The sequence below is a fragment of the Salvia splendens genome, chromosome 10 (genome assembly GCF_004379255.2).
Source record: "Salvia splendens isolate huo1 chromosome 10, SspV2, whole genome shotgun sequence".
NCBI classification, from domain to species: Eukaryota; Viridiplantae; Streptophyta; class Magnoliopsida; order Lamiales; family Lamiaceae; genus Salvia; species Salvia splendens.
The window spans coordinates 1944403-1968936 of NC_056041.1; the positions used below are offsets into that span (position 1 = coordinate 1944403).

Sequence of the window (24534 nt, forward strand, 5' to 3'; positions counted from 1 at the left end):
GATGCTATATAGTGGAAACTTAGGGCATTAATTAATTATTATAGTTAAGTATAGGTTTAAGAGGCTTTCCTTATTTGGAATGAATTTAATCAATGAGGTGGCATATAACTTGCCTTTTCTAGAATCCTATTCAAGTGTATTTCTCGATTTTAAGTGATGTCGCATCATAATTTTCTTGATGATTATCATATTATCTTTGGGAACTCTAGCTATCATGATCATTTAATAGATAAGCCTCCACTTTATTGTGGATTATATTATACGTGTTATACATAAAAATCTGCATTATTCTTGATATTTTTATTCTTTTGAATTAAAAATATGATGCTATATATAATTTCATTTCAAGCAATGACTGTACGCATGTAGACTCGTTGGGATCGACTGTTATGGACTCTAATGTTTTATATTTGTTATGAAAAGTAATTGGTGTGGAATTTATATGTTAAATGAAATCTCTTAAATGAACCAATTGTGACCAATGAAGAAGTATAGCAGCTGACTCAGAGTGGTGGTTTATCAAAGGAACCAGTGTAAATTATTGATCGACATTCATAAAAAATGGCAAACAAAATAAACAAAAAGATGATTGGTAAGTGGGATCCAAATAATTTTAGGGATAGGAATCTTTTCATATATAGATAAGGAAAAATAATAGTAGTATATTTTGATTGGTCTAAAGGTGTTGGTCACAATTCAAGTTTGCTTCTTCACCTTTCACTTTCGGCGATGAGAGAATGTCTTTGCGTGGGACGTTGATGCACTCATCACCTCCACGTGGCAGCATCACACTCCTTTTCTTGGTGGCTGCAGCCCATCCACTAGATCACTCTTTATTTTAATCAACATTTCAATCTTAGAAATAAAATAAATGGACAATAGTAGTAATATGTATGTAAATCATAAGTTTTGATCAAACTTGGATCGATTATAAATTATGAAATCAAAATATTAAATCATAAAATTATAATTTTCTCTTAATTTTCACACTATTTATACAAAACAACACCTTTAAATAATATTCAAAACAACACTGTTATGTTAAAATAATACTATTGAACATCTAATGTGTTTTAGAAAGAAAGTATCTTTTCAAGATTTTGTTAAACTTGGCTTACATTTTAATAAAATAGTGGTGTTTTGAGCATTAATAAAAGATACTAGTATCCTTTCATACACGGATGAGACAATCATATACAGAAAAATTACTATAATTTTATGGTTTAATATACTGTATATGTTAAAGGCATAAAATAATTTCATGCAATTAAAAATTAATTTTATGGAATTTAAGTATAAGTTCAAAACTATGATTCCAATTTTCAAGTCATACCATATAAGAATGGGACTCAATGGACCCATTATAGAAGAATTTTAATTCTCCAAATATAATTAATAAGGGCCTTGAGTGGGCCCCATGAAAATTTGGTCCTTCATCATAATTGTAATATTGATTAAATACGTCCCGACTTGGGCCTTACAACTAACCCATATGAATGTAATGGGCTCATTCAATGGCCCAATCATTACGACGACGAATTTCACATTTTCACTAAAACGACGTCGTTGCCCAACTTTTTTCTCTCTTCAGCTTCTCTCTCGTCATGAACAACGAGTAGTAGATGAAGGGAGTATGGGAATTGTGGGGAAACGTCGCGATTCAACCAAAAATCCTAAACGTCTCAAAATTCTGTATTTCAAGGTAATTTTATTGTCAATTTTGATTATCCTTTGTGTTTGCTTTTGCTATTTGGTAAATTTGGGAATGTGATTTCATTTTCAGCTCTTCATTAGAGTAATTATGTTGCTAGAAAACGTGACGCATAATGATTTTATGTTGCAATTTTACTTCGGTTCCAGTAGATATAGATGAGTTGATATCTCCATTGATGCTTCAGTTATATGCTATTCAATTGGTGACTAGTTTGCTGAGTGGTATACTGTATACATAAGATATAATGTGATTGTTTTATGAATTGTTTTATGAAGTTTTCTTTAGTTTTCGCAGCCATGGCTGGAACGGCATCTGAAGGTTCGCAATTTGATGGTTGTAATGAGCTGTGTGTTATTGGCTTTTGTTAAAACTCTTAAATCTTGTCTCATATCGACTTGGTGTATGATCCTAGCTCATTTATATAAGTGTGGATAACCCTCCCCCTTATAAGGCCTTTTAAGGGGTGAGTGGCCCATTTCTAATAGCTTCTTTTGTTGATTGATTTTGAATGAAATAGTAAAGGTGATTTTTTTCCTGCTGTTGTTTTCTGACCATCTAAGTAGATGATGCAGACTTGGAGCTGATGGCGGTGAAGAATTCTTCGCTAGTTATGATGAGGTTTACGACAGTTTCAAGGCTATGGGGCTGCAGGCAAAACTGCTCAGCGGTATCTATACCTGTGGTACATAATCAGTTGAATTAGATATCAGTCCTATACATATTCAATTGTATGTGCATCAATAGATAACCGACTGCGAATGTGAGGAGTTGTCCTTTGTGTTAAGGTCTTGAGAAGCCCTCTGAGATTCATGTTGACTGTGGTGGAGTTCATGTTGTTGTCGGTGCTCACATCAAAATGTTTGCTTTGGATGTAGCAGATGAAATGCTTTCCCTGGGGTTCAACTTTCAAGGATCAGGTCTGCTTCGCATTCGACGATTCTACCAAGCAGATACATTAGCATTAGAATATAAAGGCACTCCATTGTTTATTGTACTTGATTCCATAGTTGATGCTCTCATTGCACAGGCTGCTTTCTTTGTGAATTTTCGTTTTTCGACTGTCTAACTTTTCCTGCCTTATGGCTGATATATCTATGCTATATTAAGTTAATTGCTTTGTTTCTAACTAGTGGACTGTGGTCATCCAGATAAATAACATCTTCAAGTTGCTTTCACCGAAGATTCAAGTTGGTGTGTTCTCTGCCACCATAAGCCCTTGAAATCACAAGGAAGTATATGAACAAGCCTGTCCGCGTTCTTGTGGAAGGTAACGAGCTAACACTTGAGGGTATCAAGCAGTTCTATGTTAATGTTGGCGAGGAGGTGTGGAAATTCGAAACCCTCAGTGATCTCTATGACACCATGGCCTCCACTCAAAGTATCGTCTTCGTTAACACGAAGCGTAAGGTTGACTGGCTCATTAACAAAATGCGCTACCGTGACCATACAGTCTCTTCCACCTACGGTGACATGGACCAGAACACTAGAGATACCATCATGAAAGAATTCAGATCCGGCTCTTCCAAAGTCCTCATCACCACTGATCTGCTGCCCCGTGGTATTGATGTCCAGCAAGTCTCTCTTGTCATCAACTATGAGACCTACCTGCATCGTCTTGGATGAAGTGGGCGGTTTGGGAGGAAGGGCGTGGCCGTAAACTTTGTTACCAACGATGACGAACACCTGCTTTCCGACATAAAGAAGTTCTACAATGTCGTAATTGAGGACAAAATTGAGTTTAGTGTGAGACCCTACAATGCTATAGTTGAGTCACTATAAATTTTGGAGACCTATAACTTTGGTTAGGCTTCCTTTTTTTGCTACAGTCAAATTTTGTACCAGTATTTTTGGATTGTTCCAACCAAACAATGACTTTTTTGGTTGGATGATATGCAAATAGCTAACGGATTTTTAGGATCAAAACATGATCGAATAATACTAAATAATGTCATATCATATTGCACATGAGCTGTTTTTTAATATTCCCAGATTTATTAATTTATATATTCATATTTTGCTGTTTCATTGGATGTATTTTTCCTGTTCTTTTCCTAAATCAGTGTTCTGGAATTACAACTTTTGGTCTACAGGGAGTATTTGTTATACCAACTTCGAAATTGTCACGCCACCCCGATTATCCCATAAATTGGTTATATCTCGTTATCAATTTACTACAATTTTTTTATCTTCATGACTTTTCATTATGAGAAATTTAATTATGTGTATAGTTGCTTTAGCTATAAGGCTTATTATGATTGGGCCCATTTACTTTCTAGTACACATAATTTCAATACTCAAAAGTGACTTTACCCCCAGCATATATGCTCCCACAAATTGTGAGAGTGACAAATCAGTAATCACAAATTCACAATAACAATTACTACATCATACTCAAGCAAACGGTATGAATGTATGAAGACTCTAATTCCACACTCAACACTCTCAAAATCAAATAACACACACACAAGTTCATCTTCAGCCACCCCACCAACCCGGGCCCAATTTTCCCACCTATCAATAACCAACCAAAAAAAAAAAAACTCAATAAACCTCACATATCCAGTTCAAAGACTCCACCTTTCTCTCCAACCCATCAAAAAAACTTCAAGAAAAGCATGGCAAACTACAGATCAAAGTCACTCAGCAATTCCCAAATGCAAATTCAACCTCATCATGATGGACCACCAGCCAACTTCAGGTCTCACTCTACGCGGCGGCGGAAGCCGAAGAAAGAGCCGTAATGCTGGAGCTTCAATGATCCCGAGTTTCAGAGGAAGAGAAGGGTTGCTAGCTACAGAGTTTACTGTGTTGAAGGCAAGCTCAAAGGCTCTGTTAGAAAGAGTGTTAGATGGCTCAAGAATAGATACACTCAGATAGTTTATGGTTGTTGGTGGTGATTTTTATTTTTAAGACTCTTTCTGATTCGGACAAATAGATTGATGGTTCGATGAGAAGCATATTGGTAAGTTCAACTACTACTAGTGAGTGAGTGAGTTTTTATTTCCCTTGTAATAATAATTTTAGAAAATTAGAACTTTGTTTGGTGAAGTTTATGTGGCTGTGTTTAGTTTTTATAGTTGAATACTTGTATTACGAATATTATTGTGAAATTTCATCACATCTTTGATGATTTTGGTACTAATTAAGTACTATTGGTAAGAGCAATGACTTAAACTGAATGGTTTTGTATCATGCAATTTTATTTATAATGCTTATGATTTTTCATATATTTGTATTATTCAGACTAGGGGTGAGCAAAAAAACCGGAAACCGAATATCCGAACCGAACCAAACCGAAATTTTGAAATTCGGTTCGGTTTTTTCGGTTTTAAAAATAAAAAAAAAATTCGGTTTTTTGGTTCGGTTCGGGCGAAGAAAAAAACCGAATTATATATATATTCTATTAATTTAATATATTATATTATATATAATATATATTCTTTTAATATATTCTACTATATAATATATATTATATAGTAATATTAATTTTATATTATATATAAATATTCTATTAGTATATATAAAATAAAATAAAATAAAATAAAATACACATATATAAATATATATTTATATTATATTTATTTTTTTTCAGGTTTTTCGGTTTTTTTTTTCGGGTTTTTCGGTTTTTTTTCGGGTTTTTCGATTTTTTAAGTTCGGTTTTCGGTTTTTCGGTTTTTCGGGTTCGGTTCGGTTTGGATTTTGAACTAAATTCGGTTTTTCGGTTTTGGTTCGGTTTTGGCAAAAAACCGAACCGAAACCCGAATGCACACCCCTAATTCAGACTTTATATCTTGACATTGATCTTTGCATGAGAATCTTGGTGGAGATTCTTTATAAGAAAATACTTTCTTATGGAGTTGTTCAAATTGAGGTGATTATAAATTTTTGATAAAATATGTAGACTATTTGTTTTCGGTTGCAAATGCATACTTTTACAACAGTGTTAATATGATTTGAATTTAGTTATTTGATTGGTGTCACACCGACTTTTAAAAAATTATGATATATTTTTTTTCCGAAAAATAGCTTGAAACCTCAACTTTAAGGGGCCCATCACATCTCAGTCCGACAATATTGTAAGGAGTGTTCAACTAGGGTACGCAGTGACCCGTTAAGAGGAGGGCCGCCGTAAACCCACTATCCTGCTATAAGCCTACCTCTCAAGGCCTTTCGCTTGTGCCAGAGATGTGTTGCAACTATACGGCAGTAGTGGAAATCAATCTTTGGCCATTCTTGCAAATCTGCCTCTCCGGAACTGGCTGCGATCTCCTGCGGGCATTATGATATTTTTTTGTGCTATGATGGTTGGTGGTTGGTCAGAAAATTCCTAATGATAGCTTTATTATATAGTATTACTTCTATACCATTATATCCAATTTTTCCATACATTATAGGAGTAAGTGCAACAAAATAAAATCAAATTGAACTCTTTTTATTGATACTTTGGGACGAAACTTATTGTAATTTTATACCAATTTAAATGGTAAACTCAAACTTGAGTATCCACAATTACTGTGTAATCCCTAAAGAAAAACGTTACTTTAAGCAAACGCTTTTGGTTCCCAGAAACCGAAAGAAAGAAAACGCATATTCCATATCAAAGGAATATCAAAATTGTCAAAGCCGAAATTAGGAGTATTAATTGCTGTAGAAAACAACAGAGATCTGTGAAAATTCGACAGAGATCTTTGCTGCGCTTCGAAATCCACGCAATTCACAACTTCTTTTCCCTTCATTCATGCGAGATTGCATCAATCTCTCTGCAGGCAGAAGTCTAGAACAAATTTGCAACAAGAATTAAATCTGAGAGAGATGTGGGAATCGATTTGCTTAACGATTGCGGCTACCGCCGGAAACAACATTGGCAAAGTGCTTCAGAAAAAGGGCACCCTAATTCTCCCACCTCTCTCTTTCAAGCTCAAGGTATTCTAGTCTAGCTGTTTTATTGTTTTCTGTGTAATTGATTTTTGAGCTGATTTTGGACGCGTAAAAATTGGGGGTGCTGATAATCGGTTTTTGTTAATTGGATTTTTGGGCATGAAAAAAATGTTACTTATTATCTATTCTTATCGATTGTATTTGCATTGTATTGGTCAATGTGCTAAGTAAAAGGCGTTTCTCTATCTTAGCGTGTGTGTGTGTGTGTATGTGTGTGTTCTTTGATTGTATTTTCATGGGTTGAAATGAGCTTATTTGTGTGGAAGACTTTAGGTTTTAGATTTATTATCGTTTTTGGGGGGATTTTCCTTGATTAATTTGGCTGTGCATGTCTGTATGTAATTGGTATACATTTGTGATTGCCAAATCATTGATTGGAATTGTATGGAATTGTTAGAGTTGAAATCTAAATCTTTTAATTGTATTAAGCTGAGTAGAAACTGAGTATATCGATTATTGGGAGACTTTCGATGAATGATCCAGGACCATTGATGATCTTAATTGTAAAGTGTCCAAGTTTTCGTAATTTAGTAGTGTCACATTTATTAGCTCTTAGGTTGTATTTGATGAAATTATTCCCGCATATGTTCCAATTACGGATATAAGCGACTAGTTTGGTAACAAGGGTGTGGTTGGAACACCCTCGTAGCCATTGATTTTGAAGTAAGGAATTGGATTAAACTTGTGTTGTAGCTCTTGCTGTCCTCATTGAGAAGAATCTGGTAACTACTCGAGATATGGGAAGAAATTGCCACTGTATGCTCTTCTTTGGCATGTAATTTCGTCATTTCGTGTGTAGATCAATAGATGTATATTATCACAATGCATCTAATTCAAACGAAGCAGAATAGTGATGGCAAGGGGATCTGAATTTTCAGGTGATAAGAGCATATGCTTCTAACAGTGCTTGGATAATCGGCTTCTTGATGGATATCTTTGGGGCCGTCTTGATGTTGCTTGCACTATCTCAGGCTCCTGTAAGACCTATAAAACTTGCACATGTTTGTTCATTTAGGGCCTCCCAGACCATGATCATGACTCAGTATAATGAAATTTTGTCTATGTAGGTATCGGTGATTCAACCCGTTTCTGGCTGTGGGCTCGCTATCCTCTCCGTATTTTCTCATTTTTATCTGAAGGAGATCATGAATGCCATTGACTGGATTGGAATTGCTTTGGCTGGTATTGGTACCATAGGTAATGTAAGTTGATGTAAGATTCATATCTCTAATGTTTTACGATCCTATCTCTAATTTGTTGCGTTCTCTGCATCCAGGTGTCGGTGCTGGAGGAGAAGAGCAAAAGTCACCATCCATCTTGATTATCTATTTACCATGGCTGGTATTTCTTGTTGCGCTCGTGTTTGTAGGTATCTTACCTTATTCAACTTCTAATTATCATTAGTTCATGTCAGATAATGTTGAAAAAGTCATACATATGCTACCATTTGTTGATCTATAATTGGATATTGTTGAATTTGCTCAATTTTTCTTAGGCACCTGTAACTTACTACAATTCTGGTTCCACTATCATCATATGGTTTTTCCTTTTTGTGTTGGTTCCAGTTTGTGATATGTTCAAATTGCTTCTCTTGACTGTCCAATCTTGTAAAACACTTACCCTACATAATTGAAAGATTACTCGATTCTTTGCTACCGAAAATCTTATGCTTAACTTTGAAAGATTATTCCCCGTCTCCATCATCAAGTGCAGACCACTAACCTTACATTGTTCGTTCATTTTAGGTTCTTCTTAATGGATGGCTGCGTGTGTATAGACGACAAAGAAGAGAACAGGAGTTGGTATATTTTAAACATTCTGATCGTCTTAATGAAGTGTTTTATTAGTCTTATGGATCTCAATGGCCTGCTTTTCGACCTTGCAGATGCAATACGAAGTGATCGAGGAGATCATTTATGGCTTGGAGTCCGGCATTCTATTCGGGTATTTTCTTGAACTCAAGTACTCAACCAATATATATTTCATTGGATTCTTCTGATCGTCGTCATCTTACGAAAAAGAAATCCGCGAAACGCAATTGCAGGATTGCATCTGTGATTTCAAAGATGGGATTCTTGTTCTTGGAGCAAGGATCTTCCAAGTTGTTGCTTCCCTTTTGTGTCTCAATCAGCATAATGTGCAGTGCCTCCGGATTTGTCTGCCAGGTAACATGAAACACCACTCGTATTTGATCTTGCATGATCGTTGCAAGTGTATAATAACAAATTCTTCGCTTCTGTTGTTATAAACAGACCCGTGGTTTGAAGCATGGAAGGGCAATCGTCGTGTCCACTTGTGCAGCTGTTGCCTCGATCGTGACTGGGGTGCTTGCCGGCATGTTTGCTCTTGGCGAACAGCTGCCTTCCGCCCCAACATCTCGCCTGATGCTTCTCCTTGGATGGTAGCCAAATCCACATTTTTCCCCTCATTTGGACTCTTTACACCGCATCATGTTGTTAACTTCGTCTCATACAGGCTCTTCATCATTCTCGGAGTGATCTTGCTGGTATCTTCATCGAGGCTGATGCGACACCTCCCAAGGCCTTGGAGACGCTTTGCACGAAGCGGGGTTGAAAGGAGCTTCGGCCTCAGGCAGTCGAGCTCTACCCGTGGAAGGGACACGAATCCGAGCACCATGATCCAAGCTAGCACGCTGCACCATTCGATACCGCCCCCTGCGAAAGCGAAAGCTTAAGCTTGAGCTATTTCAATTTCGGTTCAATACGTTTAAAGAGTGTACAGTTTCATTACTGGTTGTCCCTTTATGTTTGCTTTGTTCTCTCAAGTGAAAGAAAGATTTGCATAACTGTTCAAAGATGTGAAAGACCTATCCCTTTTCTATTGAATTCATCATTTGAATTAGTGTTGGTGTTGTTATGTGATTATTTATTACATAACACTGTTAATTATAAATAAAAACTATTTCACCTTAAACCTTCCCTATATGGAGTATATAACATGTTAATTAATCATTGTTTATAGTCCAAGATATTTCAATTTACAGTATTTTGTTGTGTGTTCAAGACATTAGATATGATCCAATGTAATCCAAAAGGAGTTGTTAGTCTAAAAAACTACTAGTAGAATTTTGAAAAATAAAAGTTAATAAACTGAAGCCAATTAACAAAATATGCATTTATTGCATATACTATATATTTTCGATGACAATGACTAAATTTAGCCATCAACATTTAATGTTGTAGCATAAATAAAGGCACCCCATTTCGGCCGTAGCTTTCACCTGAATTAAAGCAATCCTCTTCGGGAATTAAAAACCAAAAAAAATAAAAATACAATTTCCAAACCTCTAAAAATAATTCAAATTATTTCACTATCTCACACACATTTAATCCAATCTAAATTCCTTCCACACTGCAAATTCTTTAACCTTTTCACCCATTTTCCCTCTAAACAAATGGGGAGAAAAAATCCTTAAGTTCTTCAATCTAATCTCCCCTTCCCATATTAATATTTTCCCTGCAAACAAAAAAGCAAATAGATATTAAATTTCCTAAAAAAACCATTTTTTCTCATGCCAATATTATTCCAAACAGTTTCACACGTCTACGGCGCTTTGTTCCGCAAGAAACGGCCGGCGCCCGCAGAGGCCGACGATGACGATTTCTTCCACGACATAATATCAGACATCAACTTCTTCCCGGATGACGACGACGTCAACGAGATGCCATGCACCCCCGATCTCGGCCGGGACCACCACCACCACTCGCCGCCGGCGACACCCGCCTGCGCCGGAAACGACCACCCCATGCGGACGGCTTCGTGCGAACGCAACACCCACCACCACCACCGGTCAAACTCGGGGGTGGCGAAGCTGGTGTCGAGCATGAGCCTGCGCGTGATGAGCACGGGGGCCGCGGCTACGGAGAAGCTGGGGATAAGGTATTTTAAACATCAGGAGGATTCGGTGTGGAAGAAGACGATAATCTTAGGGGAACGGTGTAGGGTTCCGAGAGACGACGACGACGAAGACCTTAAGTTGTACGACGAGAAGGGCCATAAGATTATTACATACCATCCCAAGTCGCATAGCGGCTTGATACAGTATTCCAGGCATAGCACATCATCCATAGATTCCGACAAAGACGAGGATTTACAAAGCAATTTGTAGCTACATTAGTAAATAGTACTAAATATGCAATTTGATATGTTCATAATTTTTTTTATATTTTTTCTTTTCATAATTTTTTTGTATTTATGAATAGAACCAGATTGATAAGTATTACCATATTTACTGAGTATGATTCTACAATGGTATCTGTATTTTTTTTGTTTTTTGCATATTATATAAATGTAAATTAGGTATTGTACAATACTTTTGATATTCTTTCAGTTCTTACCTATTGATCATCCTTATTTTTATCGATTTTCATAAGGTGGAAAAAAATATTATAAAACCACCAACAATAATAAATTTGAACAATGAATATGATAAAATAATTATTCCATGGAATCTGTTGGGATGTAGGCATTACATTGTTTATTATTCTGCCAAAAGAATCATTGACTGTTGCCACATTCAAAAACAATAAACACAGTATATGTCACTTTTTGAATTTATATCATTGCAGTACTAAAAAAAGCATCTAATCTATTAATTAATTAATTGCAGTTAATTCTCTTATAATTTTGTCCATGATGTTGAACTAATGACAAAAATGTTATAGAAAGTTAAGTTCAATTATTATAAATGATTTTCCTGCACGGGAAAAGAAACGAAGTATCTTTATATAATCAATGAAGTATTTATAGTGTTAATTGTCTTATTATTGAATACTACACATAATAAATAATTATATTGTGTAGATATTAGTGCTTTAGATATGTTAATTTTCATATAGGAAGGAGACATGGTGTTGACCAAATTGGGATTCTGACACACCAATCAAATTATTTTTTTAATAAAATAAGGTAAAGTGTGGAAAAAATAGTGACTTATAATTAAAAAAATGGTTAAAGACAAAAGTGACAGGAAGTTCTCTGCGTCTCAACATCTGTGCTACCACATCGCCAATTTAATTCTATGTTTTAGTTCAAATCGAACAATTTAATCAAATTGTACATGAGGAAAGTAGTTTTTTTATTTGTCATTCATTTATTCCATAAAATTGTTTTTTATTAATAAAAAGGATGGTCCCCTATTTACTTTTAAATGTCTACTAGAAAACTTGATTGGGCCTAAACTCTATTGAAACTATACTTAGAAAATACCTAAGTCCAATTATATTCCAATAATAACATTATTATAATAAGAGTCCCTACGTTTAAACTTTTTTTAGATACTAATAGGTGCCCTATAGTCCGCCCTATGCTCTACCACATCAGCATTTTATCCTTTTACCCATTCACCTGCAGTGGGATGCCCTATAGGCCGCCCTATAGTTCACTCTAAGCATTTTATTTATTTGAATATTTAAAACACTACAAAAATTGAAAAAAAAAACTTCATCTCATTGAAAGTTCAAATATTACAATACGAAATAAAAAACTACAAATTCTCAATGGCGGTTACGGTCCCAAACTTCTTCAATCATGTCGTTCATGAGCTGAGCATGGTCTTGTTGGCTGCGCATTGAGGTATGTCTAGATAGAACCTCACTGTAGCTCATCGGTAATCCTCAAACGCGGGGCGGGGTCACCGTGCTGGAGCTAGATCCAGCTTCATCATCTCACCAATCAGTGACTCCTCCACCTTCGTGTTCGACTATCATGCTATGCAAGATGATGCATGCATACATGACATCGGCGATGACTTCCTTGTACCAGAAACAAATATTGGTGTGTGGGGAAAGTGAGAGATGGGAGAGCGTGACCCTCAGTGGGGCGGACGATGCATGTTCCGACGCCATCGTCCGCGGACGATGTATACGGCGCGGAAGATGCATCGGACATCGTCCGCACACTGTGTATGCTCCAAACTTTTTCTAATAAGATTAACTATTTTCAAGATATACTATAAGTTAGTACTGGTAATGTTTCCTACACAATATAACTATCAAATCCGTCCACAGCCAATATGGACTATGGTTGTGTGTTTTTTTTCATTTTAGTTATATTTATAAGTTTATCTCTGTGCTGGGATAAGTCTCATTTTATATTAACGATATACCCCAATCAATTTTTTTTTCGTACTTTATCAATTAATTATTACTGAATAAATTAATTAAAATGTTATGAACTCAAATTAATTAATGCAATGAAATTAACAACAACTCACCAAAAACACATCGTACAATGGATCACGGATGTTATTATCAATCATGTTCTATTAATTTTGAATTATTGGGGCAACTTGTAATGTTACATCAATAATTTTGGTAGATTTTGGCAGTTCAAGTACACTAGAAAAGAGGTCCCCATTTTTTAAAGTGAAATACCTTACATATTTTTTCAGATTTTCAATATCATTTACATTGATTGCAATAAATCGAAGTCAAAACTTTATACATACATTTTTTTCATGTGTAGTCAATTATACATCATTGCCCCTTTCCCCCTCTTAAATCAATTAATATCTGAGCTTCAAAAGAAAATTTTCCTTTCATACAAAAATAAATAATTTTTTGCTTATAAATTGATGGGATTCAGGATAAAGTATTACTTTTCCATCTCATGTCAAGTAAGATGTTTGTTTTCGCCAAGAGATAAATGATAAATTGGATAAATTGATAGGAAAATTATAAATTTCGGTCAGATTCAGATTTGTCACGTACTTTTTAAAATCAACCATAAACACCAAAAATTGAGATAAAACAGAATACATAATTGAAGAGATATAAAATTGCAAGAATAAATACTTATTCTCATATTTTGGAATATCTCAAATAAGAATACGACTCAATTAATATGAGATGAGGGAGTTCGATTATATAAACTAAACGATGGGAGCTCCAAAGAGGGATCCAAAGCAAATGTTGTGGATTTATATGCAAAGACAACATAGATCTTTACTACTTTTACACTGACTTCAGTGATTTTCTGTGTCTACTCAACATTGCAAATTACAACACTCTTGTTCTTATTCTCACTAATAGCGTAATATAATAAAATAAACAATAATTAATATAATAAGGGATTCCAATCTTTTTTGTACCTTTTCATGGTCCACTACAAACAGGTCGTGCCTTTTTAGGATCCATGTCCGAATCTGAGCAATATCGTAATTTACCTTCAATGTTGGAGAACATTTTCGTCCACTAACTAAGACACGAGCGAGAATGGTGTGGGCCACCACCTCTTCCTCTTTCGAAATTCAAATGCAATTACCTCAATCCAACACAGGGATGTCAATCGGGTTTCGGGCCGACCCTGTTCGGGTTACGGGTCAATCAGGTGCGGGCTAATAGGGTTGTGATTTCTTTCGGGTTATAGAGGTTCAACCCTAACCCTGAAAGCTCGGGTTTCGGGCCAGCCCATCGGGTTGCGGCCGATAAGATTAACAAGCGATCAATCCAATAAATAATGACGAAAATTAGTTATATTCATAAAATATAAACTCAATCATAAACATGATCAAATATGATCAAATATTAATATTTGAGATGTTTCGTGAAATTTTAATACATATTTTAGAAATTTAAATATTTTTAAGTGAAATTGAAGTTTTAATTTATTTTATCAATTATTATATTAGTAAAAATTCAATATATAATTTGTGTATTTAATATAAAATTGAAAGTTATTTTTTAGTTATCTATATTATAAAATTAATCAATGAAATGTCGAATTAGAAGTAAAAAAATAGAATAATAGAAATTTTATCAGGTTTTCGGGCCAGCCCATTGGGTTTTCGGGTCTGGCCCTAACGGGTTGCGGGTTAATCGGGTACGGGCTAATCGGGTTTTAATTTTATCGGGGTAGAAATTTCCAACCCTAACCCTATAAATTTGGCGAGCTATGCGGGTCAGTCCACATGTTGTAGGCTATACTGACATCCCTAAGAGCGTCCACTATAACGTGGACGCGGCTATAGCCGCGAGCGGGGCGGAAGCGGGGCGGCTTATAGTGGGAAGGGTGTCCGCCGCGGGGGTGGACGCGGCGGGTGAGGGGAGGGATGGCGGACGCGGAATCGCCGCGTGCGGGGCGAGGACGCGGCTGAGGGTGGCAGAGAGAGAAGGAGTGGGGCTATAGCCGCGGCTGTCTATTGCAGTAGCCGCGGCTGACGCGGCGGCGCGGCGGTTCGAGAAGGGGGCGGCGGTGGGAGGGGCTGTCCGCCCCTTATAGTGGACACCCTAATCCAACGGCTCTTATTGGATAATTGCAACCATAAAAAACAAACTACACACAGTTGTGCCCCACTCACCCAACTACACCCACCCCCTATAATCAACTACAGTAACTATTTTTATTTTTGTAATATTTTACTCCATTTTTGTTAAATTTAGCTAAGATTGGTTTAAAAGGAAATTTTAGGCTATACTTTTTGGTGCCCCTCTTTTATCACCACACAAAGTTTATGTTTTTATTCAAGATTTCATTTTTTCACAAACCAAAAGGAGAAAGCTTATAGTTTAACTTTCAAGAATTAGAGGCAAAAACGGCTTTTTAGTTTGAGTTGATTTCCTCTAAACTTATGAAGGATAAGTAATTTATAGTTCGTCCTTAACTTTCCAAAATTTGAGTTATAAAGTTTATAATTTTTTTCATTTGTCCAAATTTACCAAGTTTACTTTTATTTTATTTTATCTTCTAGCTTATCAATCTCAAAATGTGATCGTTAGTCGTCTTTCATGCCGTTGCATTAGTATACTTTGCATAACTATTAATCTCATAACAAAAAATTTATCGTGGGACAATCAGATTTTTTTCAAAACACCTTGATTTATCATTTAAATTTTAAAGGGACGAGACTTATCAAAATATAATCATATTTGGTGATGTTATGTACAGTGATAAATTGGTTGCCTTTGGATGTATGAAACTCACTGTCTTACTGTATTTTATTTGCTCTTTAGGAAAAAATTAATGCCATGCCTCAACCTTCTATCATTCCATTTTTTTCCAAAAAAAAAATAGAAAAAATGCATTTATTTAGTTGACTTGTTGTAAAAACATAACTAATGATTTATTAATGAGTTAATAGTTCAGAAAATTCAGATGTCTCATGTTTGAGCACCCCCTCATCCCCCACCCCCCAAATTTTACTCTTTTCTTCCATTGTCCCTTATTTAAGTTTGTATTCTTTTCAAGCAAAAAAAAGTGATAAAGCAACTATTTTGGGCAGCTTTAATAGCTCTGTTTCACCTCTGTATAATTCGTTTTCCATCAGTTGCTTCACTCACAGTTACTTCAAATACGCATTGATCCTCGTTCCCTCTCTCTCTCTGGTTTCAATTTAAAAGATTATTCTTCAAGGTTTGGAGTCTTCAAGAAATGGGGGCTTCTGGAAAATGGGTTAAAGCATTGATAGGGATGAAGAAACCAGACAAAGAAGACAATGTAAGCTCCAAAGTTTAGTTTAATCAAATAAAAATCCAATCTTTTTCATTTCTATCTGCCTTCACAGCTCAATTTGTGGTATGCTGCATTTCCAACAAAAAAAGATTCCATTTTTTAAATATCTGTTTATGTGCTTGAGTTGCAGTTGTTGAATAGTTTTATTTTTATTTCATCTTCGTGTTTTTCATCGTGAAAACTATAGGAAAAGATTAATGGAAAGAGCAAAAAATGGAAGATTTGGAAAGGTGTGAAAAGGCCAGCAGGTATCAATGCCGGGCCGGATTTCTCGTCGGAACCCTCACCGGTGAACAACGACGCCTTCAACGCCGCCGTAGCCGCCGTGGTCCGCGCGCCGCCGAGCGACTTCCGCGCCGTACGCCAAGAATGGGCCGCCATCAGAATCCAAACCGCATTCAGAGGATTCTTGGTCAGCATTTTTATTATACTAATGATCATGAGCATTTGTATCTATGTAATTTTAATTTTATTTGGAATGATTTAATTAATATTGAATTTTGACAAAAAAAATGGTAATGATTTATGGTTTAGGCAAGAAGGGCTTTGAGGGCTTTGAAGGGATTGGTGAGGCTTCAAGCAATTGTTAGAGGGAGGCAGGTTAGGAAGCAGGCTGCTGTGACATTGAGGTGTATGCAGGCTCTTGTTAGGGTTCAGGCCCGGGTCCGGGCCCGCCACGTCCGGATGTCGGTCGAGGGTCAGGCGGTGCAGCGCCTGCTTGACGAGCGCCATCGCGAGAACGAGGCTTTGAAGGAAGCTGAGGTACTAGCATTAGTCCCATTGTTTGCATTGATTTGATTTTTCGTATGTTTGGTTGGTGGAGTGACGATCTCGTGATTGAAAAAGGTCGTGTTTTGAATTTATTGTAGGAAGGGTGGTGTGATAGTAGAGGGACTCTTGAAGAGGTTAAGGCCAAGATACAAATGAGGCAAGAGGGAGCTGTCAAGAGAGAGAGAGCCCTTGCTTACTCTCTTGCTCAAAAGGTTAGATCTCGGGTTTGATTCCATCGTGACGCGACCTTTAGTTTGTGTTCACTAATTTGGTTCATTCTTTGGCAGTGGAAATCAAGCCAGAGTTGTGATTCTTGCATCACTGTGCCAAAATGCCAAGAATTGGACAAGAACAGCTGTGGATGGAGCTGGCTGGAGAGATGGATGGTGGCGAAGCCGTGGGAGAATCGGCTCATGGAGAAGTCGAGCACGGAGGAACGGTTTTCAGAGACGACACCGCTGATCAAAGAGTGCAACAAGAGCAATCTGTCTAGGCTGTCTGAGCCAAGTATGGTGAAAATGAGGAAAAACAACATGACTAAGAGGATATCAGCAAAGCCTCCACTCTTTGCACATTCGTCGTCTAGCCCTAGCTACGACGAGATCTCGGCCTCATCCTCGATCTTCACAACCACGACTCCCATCTCGGGAAAGACTGCCTCTGACAGGACGGAGGATGGCAGCATCAACAGGCCGAATTACATGAACTTGACAGAGGCAACGAGGGCGAAGCAGAGGAGGCACGGAGCCCTGAGGCAGCAGTCCATGGATGAGTTTCAGTTTCTCAACAAGACAATGGCTGATCCCGGGAGCTCGGATTGTAATGCCCTGCCTCGACTGCCGACACGAATGGAGAAGGGATTTTTCTAGGGTGGAGGGAAAATGTGGATTGAAACTTACAACAGCTTGATTGTTTGATATTCACTTCTGCATTTTGTAATATAGTAGTAGTACTTGTTTACGAGTTTTGCAATGAGAAAACAAGACTGTGTTTATTGATCATTTTATTCAAGTTTATTCGATTCTCGGACCATCAATACATCTCGTTTGATGGCACGAACAAGTTCTTGATTCTGGGATCATTCAAACATCACGTTTGATGGCACGAACCTTAACACCGTGTCTAAAGTTAAGTACTAAGCCATAATCAAGCTGCAGGGGATTCTCCATGAGTGGAGAATGTCTGAACACATACTTCCTGTATAGATGAATCAGGGACAGCTTGAGCTCTTGCAAGGAGAATTTCTGTCCAATGCAAGCCCGAGGGCCGATCCCAAATGGAATGTAGGCGTAAGGATGCCTTTGCTTCTCCTCTTCGCCTTCTGGGTCGAACCTCTCTGGCCTGAACTTCTCCGGCTCTGGGAAGTTCACCGGATCTTTTGTGAGAACCCCGAGTGCCAGCCACACCCACGTGCCCTAAACCAAATGGAGAACGAGTTTAGCTGCCAATGAATACGCCTCATGTGTGTGCGAAGTAAGACATGAGTCACATGACATACCTTTGGTAGTAGATAGCCTCCTATGCTAACTTCTGCTGATGTTTCTCTAGCAACCAAGGGAGAAACTGTGTAGAATCTCATTGCTTCTTTGATGACCTAATTTTTAAATAGTAATCAAGAAAATGCAAATTATGCAATGAGATTATTCAACATTCATTATCTAACAAGAATTGAAGAATAGTGCTACCAAAAATTTACCAGATCAAGATAAGGGAACTTGTGTTGAAGATCATGGGCAGTAGGCATTTGGTGATGAGGCCCGAATCCATCGATCTCTTCTATAACCTTCTTCTCAACGTCTGGATGTCTAGCGACAAGGTAGACGACACTAGAGAGTGTAAACGAGGTAGTTGCTGATCCTGCCAAGAGGTGCTCATAGGTAACAGCACTGACATAATCAGAAGTGAAGGCCTTGTTTGCACCTTTCTCTGTCTCCCTTGCCCCAAGTATAAGTGACAAGAAATCCTTTGAGCCCGGATCATCATTCACCTCCTCCTTCATTCTGTTCTGCACGATCTCATCCAGACGCCTGCTCAAGTCCATGTTTGTACGCTCCACTTTCCAGTCCATTGTGCCCGGGATCCTCTTGAGGATCTGGCGAAAAGGTTCCTGAAGAATCGGGATGAGCACCCCTAGAATGATGGACAATGATCCGGACAGGTCCATCTTGAGCTGGCTCGTGGAGTAGACGTGCTGGTTGATGAATTCTTGAACACGGCCATCTTCATGCCTGCGCGATCTTGGCTTGGAGAGGCCGAAATCAACACCAAACGCAGCCTTCCCAATTACATCTGTGGCCAGTTTGAGAGAGAAATCGGAGAAGGTTAAGTCATTGGACCCGAGATCCTCTGTGGCAGATGCAATCAAGTCTTGCATCGTTGGGATAAGCGTGGCTAGATGGGACGGCTGGTAGAGGGAGAGGATCGTGTTGCGCATGGTTGACCACCTCGAGTCCCTGGGGGCCCGTGGCACGAGAGTTACAAAGACTACGACAAAAGAACAACAACAAAACATTCATAGACATCAAATTTGGAACCTTGTGAAGAATAGGCCTTTTTGATGAAGAGGAGAAGCTGCAATGGGAGAAGGGATGCTTCTGTTGGAGAAATACTTGAATTTTTTTATCCCAACTTCTCTGCAAAGTTCTGCATTTGCTACTATTACTAGTGGCTGCCTTCCCATATGAAATCTGTTTTTGCACCCAAAAAAACTTATTTTGAAATACTTGAAATGATCAAAACCAAACAAGTAGTAGTACTATATTTATTGATGCAATCATTTTCAACTGCAAATTCCATTTTTTTGACACTGCCATCTGTGATTCTGTATCATAGCTATGATTCTTGGAAACATAAGATTACATGTTTTCAAAAATAAATAAAATAAAATTGAAATTACCCTAAAAAGTAATGCGGCCTCCAACAAGAAGTTGAGAATGACTATCTGTTGTCACTTTATTTAGTGGTCATATTGTGTAATAATGAGACATGGTGATCTTTGACTAAAGATTGGCCCACAAATAGCAATCTTGCACTAAAATACAAAGTTTGGAAACATACAATGAATAATGAAAATTTCACCACAAAAAAATGATGCTACTACAAATCAATTGAATCTGCAACCCTTTATAGCTAGAAAATTTTGAGCCATTACTTTATATGCTTTTAATGAAAACAAGAACTGCATAAAAAGTTGCCTAACAATCATATGTTTTGCAAGAAATGATCAGAAAAAAGCTGAAGTTTCTCAGCAAAGTAGTTTGACTAAAAATACCGGAATATAGGGCCGTGGCACTTGGCAAGAATAGAGTACACGTCCGGGCCATATTCAGCGAGCAACGGAAGGTGTCCGACCACAGGCATTGCTGGAGGGCCGGGGACGTGTCTAACACCCCAATACGGTGCATAAAGGTACACCAAAGCCCCAACCACGGCTGCTAGGATCACGGAGGCGATTTCCAGCACCAGAAAAGGCTCTACCATTTCTGTTGTTACAAACTTCATAATGAGAAAAAAGAAAGTGAAATTGCACTAATTTATAGAATTAAAAAAGGGTTCTTTGGGATGGTATTGAGTTTTTTGTCTGTATTGAATGGTGATATTATGATGGTGGGTTTTCTGTTACAAACACATAATGCTGCAACTTTCACTGTGTGTTTTCCAGTTATAGCCTGTGGGGTCTCATGATAATCACACACACAATTCAAAATATTTATTCCAAATTGGACTAATGGACAAATGATCACCCAGGGATCATGGCCGATTGGACCCTAGTCGGCTGTCACATCAGATGTCATGATCGCCCACACGAGCATCGACCAATGGAGGGTCGACAAGTCCCTGTACATCAACTTGAGCAGGAAGTGGTTTTCTTTACTCAACAATCTGATTCTTTGAGTGTGTGAGTGTTTGTGTTCTTTCACTTGTTCAAGAATAAGATTTGCTCAATATCACAGATTAGTACACAATACACTTTCCTATTTTTGACAATTCAATGCGGCATATATGCAAGTCTCAATCATGAGAGAGTAGTTACAAGCATCTAGACATAGAGCATCATATTACTTAATCTTGAATTCTTGATCATAAGCATATTAGTATAAAAATTCTTTGTACCTTGAAGATATGTTTTGTCCCATCTTTGAATATGTCCTGTTTCTTGATCATCTGAAAATACCATCAATCTTTGTTTACAAGGGTTTTAGCTGGATATCGGGCGACGTTGTCCTCACTAGAAATTCCTAGACAAGACTAAAACTTATCTCGTACATGCTACATCTAATGAAACTCATCTCATACATAGATGCTCTCGTACGAGATCCAGAGATGTACGGACAGTGAGGTCAGAGCGCACCCGAATCAGGCGGATACAAAGCAACGAGACCTTTGGTGAAACCCACCTCACAGCTGCTGCACAAAACTCCCCACCTTCTGCACAAAAAAACATATTGAAAATGCACAAACAGATCAAGGAAAAACAAAAATCATCATATAACCCTCAATCAAGCAAGCTGATTTGTGAAGGAGATACTAATTGATTAAGCAATGAACAAGAACTTCAAAAGATTGTTGCATACAATCTGACTAATTCTCATCACCACTGCGATTCTCTGTTCTTCGCCTCAGCCACAACAAATCCATCCATCTCAAGTAACAAACACACTCAAGAACCTAAAACACAACCAAATTCAGCTCCATCACCATAGCAATCAAACTACATAAAGTCTAATTCATCAACAAGTTCATGAAGTTCTTCATCCCAATCTCCGGCTCCCACTTCCTCGTCTTCACTTAAAAGCCTCTCCAACAGATCTGAGCTCAGGCCACCAACATTTGCAGCCGAAACCAATGTCTCAATCTCTGCTTCAACCTCACTTTGATCTGGAGCCAGATCGAGCTGCTTGTCCAACACCTCATCCGTGATAGGATTTGAGCTTGTCCCACCAACATTTGCAGCTGAGATCAATGACTCCACAAGCACCTCATCCGGGGTCATAGTCAGCTGCCTCTTCAGCCCTAATTCAACGCGTCTCTGGCCATTCGCAACCCTCTCAGCAAACAACGGATTGCTAAAGGTCTTAGCAACAAAGCTAGTCATCTGCTGCTGCTTCCTCTCAGAGCCACGGATACGCTCCTCAATCACCATGAGACGCTCCATCGAGATCTGCTGCTGCTGCTTGAGCTTCAAGACCTCGGCCCTCAACACGTCTCGATCTCTCTTCAGCCTCTCCACCTCCTCTTCCTTCCCATACTGCCCCAACTCAATACAAGAAGCTCCTCCTCCTTGCTGGCTCGTGCCCTGCATCATCACGTTTCGCCTCCTCTTGATCATCTTCAACAGATGCTTCTTCCCGCTTAGAAACGCCTCGTTCGCGAACTCCCATCGATCTGCATCCACCTTTCTAAAGCCCTGCATTCCATTTTCATCCTAGAACAGTCTCAGAAACTCAAATTCGATTTGTAGCAAACTATCTACTACCTATAGTAGAGTCCGTTTCATGAATTTGCAGAGGTGCATCAACTGTTAAGATCAAATGTAGAAGTTTATCAATAAAACATTAGTCAACCACACAATCACAAAACCCCCCCACCTATTTGAACAAAGCCCAAAGAAAACCTTCTCATTACTCAATTTGTTGTAAATTCATCAACTGTTTATGTATTGGGACAAATTTCATACTCAATAAATTACTTAAATTTACTAAATTACGAGCATAAGTTACTCTAATTTAACCATACAAACCTCATCAAACACATAATGTAGCAAAAAATAGATCACTTTTTTCATATCAAAACATAAATGGTTTCTGAAACTACAGAAATTGGGATCAACTCAACTCATTCCACCGATCAATGATTCAATCACACCAACTAAACTCAAAACAAACCACAGGAAAAAAAGGGGGTAAGAAATTGACCTCGAATTTCCGAGAAAACTTACGTAGGTATTAAGCTGTCGAACGAAGCTGGAGAAATTATTGTGCTTGAAGAATTTGGGAAGCAATGCGGCGGATAATCTGTGCGGGTCCCACACGATGAAGCTGTTCTTCGCCTTGCTCCACGAAATCACCGAATCCGTCGACGAATCCTCCACCATTTCGAACGTCTTCGTCAAGAACGGAGGCGTGCCCATATCGAGCAAGCTCTCGATCGGTCTCGGCTCGTCGGCTGCGGCGGCGGCTTCTTCCACCTTCACTGTCACACCTTCCATTTTCGGTTAGTTGCTGTTGAAGTTCTTTGGGAAAAAATGGAACTAACTTTCTATTTTTAGTGAAATTTTTTGTCTTCTTGAAACTGAAATCGCGGGTGATTTGGATTGAGATTTTGTATAAGTACAGGAAGATTCTAGAATATATGGAAACTTCGGAAATGGATATTTAAATATCTTTGGTTGAAGCGTGGCATGTCAGCATTGGTCAATGTTGGCCACGTGGAATGCTGTGATTTGGAGGAAGAATCTAGAAACTTCTCAGATATTTTGGGCTGAGATGAGAAAGATGTTGGGGTTAGATATTTTAATACGGATTACTATAATAATAGATAAAATTATGAAACCTGGTCAGTTTTATAATTTTTCTTTACTAACAAACTAGTACTACTGCCTTGTTTAATTTATAGGTAGTCTATCCACTTATAATATTTTGCTGCCAATTTTACCAAAAAAGAATAACTATGGAGTAGTTGTGAATCCAAATTTCAAGATTTTTTTGACTCATTTTAAAAGTTATTGAACAGACCAAATTTCATGATTTCTTGGATAATTTATTCTTTATTTACGACTCTAACTAAAAGTTACAGAATTTTTTAATGTATAAATTAAAAAGTAGTATTCCATATAATAATATCCAAATTTATATTATTTGTTGTGTTTCATTTTTTATATGGCGCGTTTAGATCTCATCCCAATAATTAGTGGGACTGGAAGTTTCTTGATTGTAGAGAAGGATTTAGGCCATGTTTGTTTCTCAGGATTCTATATGAGAAAGTAATCTGATTCCTTAAATTTTAAAATCTTGTGTTTGTTTTGGTTTTTAATCAAACTGAGAAAGTAATCAGAATCCCGAGACAAGAAAAATTAGTACGACTTTCCAGGATTCTGAATCCTAACTTTTCTTAGGTATTTTTTCTCAGTTTTATGATTCTTACATATTTAATGCAATATAATATAAATATATGTTTATTATTATTATTATTATTATTATTATTATATTCTTAATATTATTAAAAATAATTTAAAATTATAAACCATACTTAATTACGCATAGTAAATAACTATAAATAAAATTATCATAATTGTAACTATATTATATATATATATATATATATATATGATTGTGATCAAGATAGAACCATTCTTAAACGTAGAACCATTCTTAAACGTAGAACAAATGCCAAACGGAGGTCGTTAGATCTTTTAATCCAATGGTGTTGATTTGCACAACAACTTCCCATTACAACTAAAACTATTATTAATGGGTGAATGCAGATAAGTGAAAAAATAAAGCATGCATGGACTCTTCTTCGTTTCATTCATTCTTCCATCAACATGTGAGTTTTTTCACATGTTGAGTCCGGAATGTCGTGAAACACATAGTCTAATATGTATGATTTTTAATCTTGACCGTCATTTTTTCCTCATCCAA

General features: G+C 37.4%; 5 protein-coding genes across 8 annotated transcripts; 3 read left to right on the plus strand and 2 right to left on the minus strand.

Moving 5' to 3' along the window:
- Positions 1–1604: 1604 nt before the first annotated feature.
- LOC121750203 lies at positions 1605–3665 on the plus strand. 3 transcript variants are annotated; one of them, XM_042144689.1, is made up of 4 exons: positions 1605–1702; positions 2287–2396; positions 2500–2631; positions 2863–3665. In XM_042144689.1, the coding sequence occupies exons 1-4, from the start codon at positions 1623–1625 to the stop codon at positions 2868–2870; spliced, it is 330 nt and encodes a 109-aa protein (XP_042000623.1). In that variant the 5' UTR covers positions 1605–1622; the 3' UTR covers positions 2871–3665. The 3 variants fall into 3 exon arrangements, with proteins under 3 accessions (XP_042000623.1, XP_042000626.1, XP_042000624.1); XM_042144692.1 differs by having other exon boundaries at positions 2593–2631; XM_042144690.1 differs by having other exon boundaries at positions 2287–2381.
- A 2612-nt stretch (positions 3666–6277) lies between these two features.
- LOC121750220 (probable magnesium transporter NIPA9) lies at positions 6278–9514 on the plus strand. The gene is made up of 9 exons (XM_042144714.1): positions 6278–6637; positions 7531–7629; positions 7720–7849; positions 7929–8017; positions 8398–8454; positions 8538–8596; positions 8697–8817; positions 8905–9053; positions 9128–9514. Exons 1-9 carry the CDS (start codon positions 6527–6529, stop codon positions 9345–9347), a joined length of 1035 nt encoding a protein of 344 aa, XP_042000648.1. The 5' UTR covers positions 6278–6526; the 3' UTR covers positions 9348–9514.
- A 6336-nt stretch (positions 9515–15850) lies between these two features.
- LOC121751619 (protein IQ-DOMAIN 5-like) lies at positions 15851–17895 on the plus strand. The gene is made up of 5 exons (XM_042146402.1): positions 15851–16108; positions 16311–16535; positions 16658–16885; positions 16993–17106; positions 17182–17895. The coding sequence occupies exons 1-5, from the start codon at positions 16043–16045 to the stop codon at positions 17761–17763; spliced, it is 1215 nt and encodes a 404-aa protein (XP_042002336.1). The 5' UTR covers positions 15851–16042; the 3' UTR covers positions 17764–17895.
- On the minus strand, positions 17867–21597 carry LOC121751617 (cytochrome P450 711A1-like). Of its 2 annotated transcripts, none has more exons than XM_042146400.1 (7): positions 21469–21597; positions 21008–21322; positions 20166–20376; positions 19429–19581; positions 18591–19347; positions 18393–18488; positions 17867–18309 (listed from the first exon to the last, which is right to left on the minus strand). In XM_042146400.1, exons 2-7 carry the CDS (start codon positions 21069–21071, stop codon positions 17977–17979), a joined length of 1614 nt encoding a protein of 537 aa, XP_042002334.1. In that variant the 5' UTR covers positions 21072–21322; positions 21469–21597; the 3' UTR covers positions 17867–17976. The 2 variants fall into 2 exon arrangements, with proteins under 2 accessions (XP_042002334.1, XP_042002335.1); XM_042146401.1 differs by lacking the exon at positions 21469–21597 and having other exon boundaries at positions 21008–21058; positions 21161–21302.
- Positions 21404–23207, minus strand: LOC121751620 (heat shock factor protein HSF30-like). The gene is made up of 2 exons (XM_042146403.1): positions 22833–23207; positions 21404–22301 (listed from the first exon to the last, which is right to left on the minus strand). Exons 1-2 carry the CDS (start codon positions 23100–23102, stop codon positions 21606–21608), a joined length of 966 nt encoding a protein of 321 aa, XP_042002337.1. The 5' UTR covers positions 23103–23207; the 3' UTR covers positions 21404–21605.
- Positions 23208–24534: the final 1327 nt, after the last annotated feature.

Bases quoted from the DNA above. Each gene is read 5' to 3' on its own strand.
- LOC121751619 (XM_042146402.1), top strand. From the start codon at position 16,043: ATGGGGGCTTCTGGAAAATGGGTTAAAGCATTGATAGGGATGAAGAAA. The intron at 16,109-16,310 runs GTAAGCTCCAAA...TGAAAACTATAG, and splicing joins AACCAGACAAAGAAGACAAT to GAAAAGATTAATGGAAAGAG. The intron at 17,107-17,181 runs GTTAGATCTCGG...ATTCTTTGGCAG, and splicing joins CTTACTCTCTTGCTCAAAAG to TGGAAATCAAGCCAGAGTTG.
- LOC121751620 (XM_042146403.1), bottom strand. From the start codon at position 23,102: ATGGAAGGTGTGACAGTGAAGGTGGAAGAAGCCGCCGCCGCAGCCGAC. The intron at 22,302-22,832 runs GTAAGTTTTCTC...AATGGAATGCAG, and splicing joins TTCGACAGCTTAATACCTAC to GGCTTTAGAAAGGTGGATGC.
- LOC121751617 (XM_042146400.1), bottom strand. From the start codon at position 21,071: ATGGTATTTTCAGATGATCAAGAAACAGGACATATTCAAAGATGGGAC. The intron at 19,348-19,428 runs GTTCCAAATTTG...ACGGGCCCCCAG, and splicing joins AAAGGCCTATTCTTCACAAG to GGACTCGAGGTGGTCAACCA. The intron at 18,489-18,590 runs GTAAATTTTTGG...TTTAAAAATTAG, and splicing joins AGTTCCCTTATCTTGATCTG to GTCATCAAAGAAGCAATGAG.
- LOC121750220 (XM_042144714.1), top strand. From the start codon at position 6,527: ATGTGGGAATCGATTTGCTTAACGATTGCGGCTACCGCCGGAAACAAC. The intron at 7,630-7,719 runs GTAAGACCTATA...TTGTCTATGTAG, and splicing joins TTGCACTATCTCAGGCTCCT to GTATCGGTGATTCAACCCGT. The intron at 9,054-9,127 runs GTAGCCAAATCC...CGTCTCATACAG, and splicing joins CTGATGCTTCTCCTTGGATG to GCTCTTCATCATTCTCGGAG.
- LOC121750203 (XM_042144689.1), top strand. From the start codon at position 1,623: ATGAAGGGAGTATGGGAATTGTGGGGAAACGTCGCGATTCAACCAAAA. The intron at 1,703-2,286 runs GTAATTTTATTG...TAGATGATGCAG, and splicing joins TCAAAATTCTGTATTTCAAG to ACTTGGAGCTGATGGCGGTG. The intron at 2,397-2,499 runs GTACATAATCAG...CTTTGTGTTAAG, and splicing joins CAGCGGTATCTATACCTGTG to GTCTTGAGAAGCCCTCTGAG.